The 7625-nt window shown below is 43.6% G+C and overlaps 2 protein-coding genes across 2 annotated transcripts in view; one reads left to right on the top strand and one right to left on the bottom strand.

Annotated features, from left to right (window-relative positions):
* The window catches only part of T265_13124 (hypothetical protein), a gene marked incomplete at both ends in the record, with an annotated part of 7004 nt that extends 6897 nt beyond the window's left edge, over positions 1 to 107 (bottom strand). Inside the window, 1 exon segment of the mRNA XM_009167316.1 lies at positions 59 to 107. Coding sequence (XP_009165580.1) covers positions 59 to 107 — 49 coding nt within the window.
* Positions 1 to 352, top strand: part of T265_13125 (hypothetical protein) — a gene marked incomplete at both ends in the record, with an annotated part of 7558 nt that extends 7206 nt beyond the window's left edge. Inside the window, 2 exons of the mRNA XM_009167317.1 lie at positions 117 to 177; positions 287 to 352. Of these exons, the coding sequence (XP_009165581.1) occupies positions 117 to 177; positions 287 to 352 (127 nt within the window). The remainder of the gene's footprint in view (positions 1 to 116; positions 178 to 286) is intronic.
* Positions 353 to 7625: the final 7273 nt, after the last annotated feature.

Genomic DNA, 7625 nt, shown 5'->3' with positions numbered 1-7625 from the left:
TGAGGAGAAGCAGAAGTATGTACTGATGAATATTTCCTCGCCATATTCTCAGCCTGACGTGTAATCGGTTGTGATGTTGACTTTCTGGTCCACCAACCGATGATCATTTCTTATAGAGGTATCTGCTTTCCTCAGTCCACCAAGGCTGTTCCTAGACTTGGTCTTCCTAAGGTAGCAGTGAGTGACTAATTTTTACTTGCCATCATGGGCTCTCTGCGTACTTATGACACTTTTATGCGTGGCACGTGGCGTTGAATATACATTTTGCCATTTGATCTCACACCAGACCCAGTATCACGGACAATTTGTGCCTGATGTGCGAGTCTTGATTATGCTAGCTCGTACCGCGTCTTGAAGAGCATTCAACGTCCTCTGTCCTTTCTCCGGTTGCTGGTCTCTAGACGCGTGTTTGCACGTCAAATTTTTCTACATACTTTGGGATTCATCTCATCAGACTAGAACTGTTCTTGGGATGATTTCGAATGAGATGTTTCTTTCTTTTCTCCCATATTCTCCTGTAACCCTTTCGTCTTCGTCACCTGCATTCAACTTTTATGTTTGTGACCATGCTCTTCAGAAATAAATGATAATTTTAGTTTACTGAAGATCAAGTCACATAACTCTTTTATTTTTGGTTGATTTCTCTGGGCATCCTGCAGTAGTAAGCGTCATTCAAAATCCTGTCAGACACATCTTTCTCAATACAGTGTATGAATTAACTTTGAATTGGTCCCTGTCAAATTTTCAGTTTCATATTTAGTTATACAAAAAACATCTTGAAATTGACGGAAACCATTTTGGGAAGAAGCGACTCCTTAGAAAAATCACGATCGTAATGCAAAAACTAATTTCTCATGCTACTTTTTACACGCGCTCTTTGCTTGATGTATTTGTGACATACACTTCGTTAAACTTCAAATTTGCGATGAGGCCCATAGTGTACAGTCTCTGGTGAAAACATTGGCTAAATACTACTTGTCTTTCCTGCTTTATCTTTGTGCAGTTATCGGTGACCCTTTACATGAGTATATCTTCTGCGGACGTAGAAAATTAGCCAATCGATGAATCGCCCAGTCACTGATTCTAGCGGCAACATTCGGAGAAGAAAGCGGCAGTCAAGCGAAGCTTTTTTTCAACCTGTAAGCTGGGAGCACCTTGCATATTTTCGTAAAGGAAACTACTCACAAGTTTGCTGAAAACTCTTTGACAGCCCACGACCGGTGTAGCCTACTCGATGAGCCCAAGAAGGGCGAAACCAGTCGTGGGCTGTCGAGCAGCTTTCAGCAACCTTGTGAGTAGTTTCCCTTATGAAAATGTACCGCGTTGTCTCGAATATTGTGCCAACTGAAACCTGAGGGGTCCTGTGTGCAGCACATTCAGTTGTATATTATCATTAACAAGAGATTCAGTTGAGTCTCTCATGAAAACCAAATTGGTTTGTAAATGAGTGTGTTTCTTGGCAATACCTTACATATCTTTGATGCAGATGTGAGCGAATTCTCCCCAACAGACTACTGGTTAAAGCTGAAGTTTTTTGTGTGATTGTTAGGTGTTCTTCCCGAGTATCACCCAACTCAAGCTTATTTGCAGCTCCTTACTCAATTACTGATGTAACATAGGGGTCGATTACTCTATCTCTATCACTTTCTCTCTGATTATCTGACCTGACCGTCTCCACCAAATTGCTCTCTTCAAAAGATAGAACTTTGATGTAAAAATTTAGTTTCTTTAACTTCATCGGTGATGTATGTTACTAAACATTTCCGGCGCGAGGGTCGAATTTACTCGAACAGGAGAGTAGACCGCTATCACCTACCAGCGAGAATGTTCATCAACATGGTATATAGGACTGCTGTTAATCTCAGATAGCGATTTCAGGTATCTTGTTCATTGATACACAAATTTCGGTCACTGAATCCTACCATGCCCGCCCAGTGGATTAGCTGCCCCCTAATCGATAATTTAGTTTGACGGTTCTAATTATTTCAGTTCATTCTAATAAGCAGCCTCAGAGATCGGGGGTTTACATTTTGGGGACCACTAGACATGCTGAAGTTGGAAGGTGTGTGAGCCCAGCTTTCATCAAGATCTTCCAAGAAATCACAGTGCATATACTGATTGAGTAAGTTATGATAAGACGTCCTCTTCTTGGCTGGAATATCGTGGCACAAAACTACCCTGATGTGTAGTTAGTCTTCACAAACCACTAACCTCTGTTTTGTGTCTTCCAAGTCACACATGAATAATTTGTAATAAAAAGTGTTCTTAAAAATTCTGTTATACAAGATTACTCCCCTTAGTACAAAACGAAGATTGCCGGATGAAGAAAATTTCCGCCGCACCAGCTATTTCGTCTTTATTGCGAGCAACAGCGCGAGGGTAGGAGGATAGGGTATCTGACAGGTTAGTTAAGTGTTTCAAGTTGTTGATCACATGGCTGTTGAACTGTTCGCCGAGCTTGGCAATGGACGTGCAAACGTTTCGTCGCCATACGAGGGGACTTCATAAGTGTGCAGTTGGGTGGTTACCTTAAGTTTGCCTGCAAGCGTAACGTGATTGGTCAGTTGGTTGTCAGCGGTTTTTTGCGCATCGATTGGGTCATTTGTGACCTGTGTTGCGTTGTGGTTCGAGTCGATTGGTCATCCCAAGACTTCTAGTTTTAATGGTTTTGTCCCCGTTCCGATTGACCTATTTCTGCATTTCTATTGCGTTGTGGTCTGATTTTTCTTTTTTGGGAGTGATTGGCTGGCCGCACCGCTCCATATTATCCTGTTGTTGACTCGCATCCTTGCGTCCGCCGGTTAATTTGGTAATTTGGTTCATTGCCTGGGCACCCCCTATAATAAATTTATTGCCCGGGCAACTGCTCAAAGCAATCTGATCAACAACCAATGAGCACATCCGACCTACCAAGTGTTTTAGGTTATTTCGTACAGGCCACACGCCACCTGAACGCTGAGCAAAACGCTGGGTAGATTTCCAGTTGACTGCGCATTTCGGTTTCCCCCAACAATAGACTTAGTTCTTTTGGTGTGACTATTCAGAAGGTTTCTTCTCGGTAGATATCAATCCGGAGTAGATGCTTTGAATTTGATCGTTGTGTTGTGTAAACCACGAAAAATCATTGAGACCATTCATTTTTGTCATTGATCAGCAACTGTCACTGCATCGAGCAGCATATTCCAAACTGACCTAACATGTTTTCGCGCACGATTGAAACACATCGGTTGGTAGTCGGAACACGCGAGACTATTTCAGTCAAAGGATTGCTTGTACAATCATTCTCGTCTTTTTGTACTGGAAATCGATAAGTTCATCCTAAAAATTTTTTCCTCCAGGTAGAAATATGCATTGCATATGGCAGCGTCTGTCTTGGGAGCAGTGTACCTCCAGTCATCCGAATAACTTTGGCGTCGAGCAGTTGATCCACTCTGTTAAAGGCGATGTCTCCTCGAGGGTGTAAAGTGGGTGGAAGGCACTGCAGCCAACGTGTTTTACAGAATAAACTGATAATGTGTACAGACAACGGCGGCGAGGTTGTCCCTGGCAAGCTGTTACATTCCACAGAGAGATACCTCCACTAATCCTGCGGTAAGGTGCTTGCCATTTTTTCAAGTTTTTGAAGCAGTGATCACACCGTTGCTCCTCTTAATCACCAAGGTTAACCTTTGGAATCTGATACCGTCACTTTTGCCAAAAAATCAGATGTACTTGGGAGATTGCTTCAAATAAGGCGTACGAAAATAAAACACAAAGTGTCGATAAGGCAAGCTCAATGCAAGGTAGTACGCATAAGATAGCATGCTTTTCTCGCAGTAAGAGTGAAACTATTAGCACTGCTCGTGGTTCGTTGCTGACAGATGCGTAAATTGAATAGCTTCAAGGTAGCAGACTAACGAAAGACTGTTAACGCAATAAAAAGGAATACGCGGCCACCAGTATTTAGTCACAACTCGGTCTTGTTTCGCCGTTCAACCAAGACAACATGGTTGGTAGTAGAGCATAACTGCTACGAAGAGACGCGACCACCAGTATTTAGTCACAAACCGGTCTTGCTTCGCCGTTCAACCAAGACAACATTGTTGGTAGTGGAGTTGGTAGTAGAGCATAACTGCTACGAAGAAAAAAACTCACCTTTGTTCGCGAACATCGTTGTCTAATGCAGCATAAGCTACCCGAATGGCGAACAAACTCACGACGAGAACAGAAGCTTGGAAGCTTAACCGCAAGTCTCGCCGAGTTATACTTAGGTTTTTACAATGCCCATACATTAAGGAACAGGAGAACCAATTAATTCTGCGGTCAACCCAGTGACCAGTCTAATGGAAGATCCTCCGCGATTCAACTATACACATGTCTTGTTAGGCTTACTCCCTCACTGTGGCCTCAACTACCACTTCACGTTTCAATTCCGCCTTTTTACGAAAGTTACTGGACCCATGTATGGGTTGCAGCCGTACGGAAAAGGGAAAAAATTCATCTCACCGTGATGAACACTTAATTACATGTAAAGGTTTCAATTGACAGTCCAGGGGTATAAGATGGCAGCCGAGACTGTTCCGTACTATTCCAATGTCTTCTCGTTTCTTCTTGTGTTCATTTCATCTTCTTTTTTTATTAAATTTGCTTTCATTTCTTTCGTGTCGCCCACTGTTTCATTCGGGCAAACGGTCAATGGACAACAGTCAAAAGATTTGCCAAAAACAGGCAGCAAAAGCGTCAGCTGTTTCTCTGCTCCCACAATCTACGCGTTGCTTATCCCCAGTTAATTTTGTCCCGACGGACGAAAAGAACTTTCCCGATTCCCACAGATGTCATCGATGGCTACACTACAAGTTTCTCTCACCCAAAGGCAGCCAGAAAGACAACGCGGTAGTTTAGGGAAACCCCGGGGGTTTCTGTCCCACTAATAACGCCGGACAAATAAGTCAACAATTTGGTTTGCTAGGTGAGAGAATAGACTGACACATGTGGCGAGACAAAACAGTTTTCAACCGGCAGATGACAAAGTAAAAGTCACATCTCGTTTACGCAAAATCTCAGTGACACTGTCTACAGACTGTTCAGTTTTGCGACAGTCCTATGGCGCAAGAGGACAAATTTAGAGTTCAGTAAATCAAATGTTCAGGTTTGCTTGCACAATTTGTAAACAAAGGAACACAATGTAACCTGAAATCCGCTCATCATATGGAGCGGCTTTTCACGCCCCCAATCACGCTTGCCAAATTGACGCGAGGACTAATACTGTACACTAATACTATTACCAATATGCAAATACACTAATACTAGAGTAATAATACCACACACTTATACTTCACATGACGGCTGCTTGAAGACTTTTTTCCTGTACCACTGACACCATCGCCATTATTACAATTTGGAGTGAAATACCGGCAGCATTGTGGAGATTTCGTTTTGTGAGTGAAGCCAATCTATGCTGAAGAGCCGAGAAGCACTGCACAGCTGTTTCATCCTTATTGGGAATCATCAGATGTGCGCATCTCACGAAACTCCGGAAAGCGTCGAACCCGCGCCCTCTTGGCTAGTGGTTTGAACACTTAACCGTTCGGCCACGGGTGGCTGATAAACAGTGTGATTAATTAGCACTTAGCCAGGATACAGAGCCGCTCATCTTCCAATCGTTGCTCGGGGAGCTTGTCAACACGTGTGACCGCGTGATGTGGATCCCGTGATTGAAGAATTAGCGGCGCTTTATCCTGTCTAAGTGTGACCAGCCACTCGTGGTCGAGTGGTCGTGTTCAAACTACTAGCCAGGAGGTCGCGGGTTCGAGACTCTCCAGAGTTTCGTGAGACGCGCACTTCTGATGATTCCCAATAAGGATGAAACAGCTGTACAATGCTTCTCGGTTGCGTGCTGCGTACGCCCTATTGGACCAACTGGGAACTTCTTGCCAGAATGTGCCCCACCTTCCAGAAAAAGTGGCTGGTTTAGTGCAAAGCGTAAAGCGGTTTTGTGCACAGTCTCGTCGGTTCATACCGTGAAGCACGGAAACATAATCTGTGGCATATATTTTTCAGATATGCGTCCATATAGATCCTCCACTGGAGGTGTATTTGTAATGCGTCATACTCTTGAAAGAATACTTTATTTCCCAAATATGCAAACCTAGTGGGGATGGTGTCTCGAAATTGATTCATCTACAAGTTAGTTTTCCTGAGGTTTGTATAAACTCCTATGTACGCAGTTGGCCTCCCATTCCGGCGCCAATCTCCTGATGAGTAAGTGCTTAACGCGAGTTCCCCTGTTATAATAGCTCGTCAGTAATATATATCGGAATTTGAACTTCAGATATCTGACAAATGAAGTAGTGTGCTGCAAATGGCTCACGAGTACACGCGCCAGAAATATCGAATTTGTACAGGTAACTGTTCACACTTGAGGATTATAACTGATTCGCCTTGAACAACAACGTAGTAAGTGTCCTGTCTTCTAAAAATTGATGACGTACGCCGTGGAATGTGGGTAACACGCTCGTGTCATATGCCACATGTGCGGCGTTCGAACCCCGATACGCCCACGGATATGCAGGGTTGATGGACAGAGAAACTCTGGTTCGGTTCTTTTGAATGAATTCACCAGGACAATTGAGCTGGAAAAACAGAACTGTTCATGAAAAGTGATATGGAATTCTACTAATTCTGCTACAGCTTACAAATGGACCGTAAGCCAAGAGCACCAATGGGACCGTTTCGAAAAAAATGTATGTGCTACTTAGAGACAATTTTACCTTGAGTTATCACCCTTGGTACCCCGATGTTCCTCATCAGACAAGCCTTGCTTTACGATAATCTATTCGGTTCTTCCGATGATAAGACTAACATTAGTGACATCTAGATAACCGGTTCTCTACTGCCCCTTTCGGGGAGGTAACCGTGCTAGGCTCGAGATTTCTAGAAATTTCCTTGATGAAGTTATTGCCTCGTTTGAAGTATCGCTGTATGAAAGGCAACATTGGGAAAGGGTGAGTTAGCTTTCCCTCGGAATCAACGCCCTCTTGCTAAGCAGAGCTGTGTGTATAAGCTGCATTCGTTTAAACGCCGAATGAAATAAGTGTGCTCAAAAATGCACAGTGCATCTAAAGTCATATAATATTTACTGGGCTTTGAAGGTAACCGTCGTGACGAACGAAGCATCAACCGCGATAAGTTACCGGAATGGTGCTCCGTAATCTCCAAACCCAGTTCGACCTAGCACAATTCAGCGGAGAGACTGTCCTCAAACAAGCAAGTCGGTGATTGGTTGATTGAAGAGAAATCTTGAGGGATCCGAATACTTCTCGATGATATACAAACTTTTGATATGCTGGGGACGATAGTGAAACTATACTGGTTCTCAATCACCGCTTTGCTGTCAGCTACAGATATATGGTCAAACTCGGGATGCAGAGGGCATCGGTGTCATAGAAATACCTATCAATTACTGTCTATCTTCTGTTAGGGCTCATTTGCAATAGGATATCGCTTTCATAAGGAAAACTACTCACAAGTTTTCTGAAAACTCTTCGACAGCCCACAACCGGTTTCGTCCTTCTTGGGGCTCATCAGGTAGGCGCAGTCCCCGAGTTTCCGTCAAACTTATGATCTACTTGAACCCGCATTGGACT

This window comes from Opisthorchis viverrini, assembly GCF_000715545.1.
Source record: "Opisthorchis viverrini unplaced genomic scaffold opera_v5_38, whole genome shotgun sequence".
In the NCBI taxonomy this organism is placed as follows: Eukaryota; Metazoa; Platyhelminthes; class Trematoda; order Opisthorchiida; family Opisthorchiidae; genus Opisthorchis; species Opisthorchis viverrini.
Note: the sequence above shows the minus strand (reverse complement) of the source record. Positions and strands in the feature narration are given on the sequence as shown.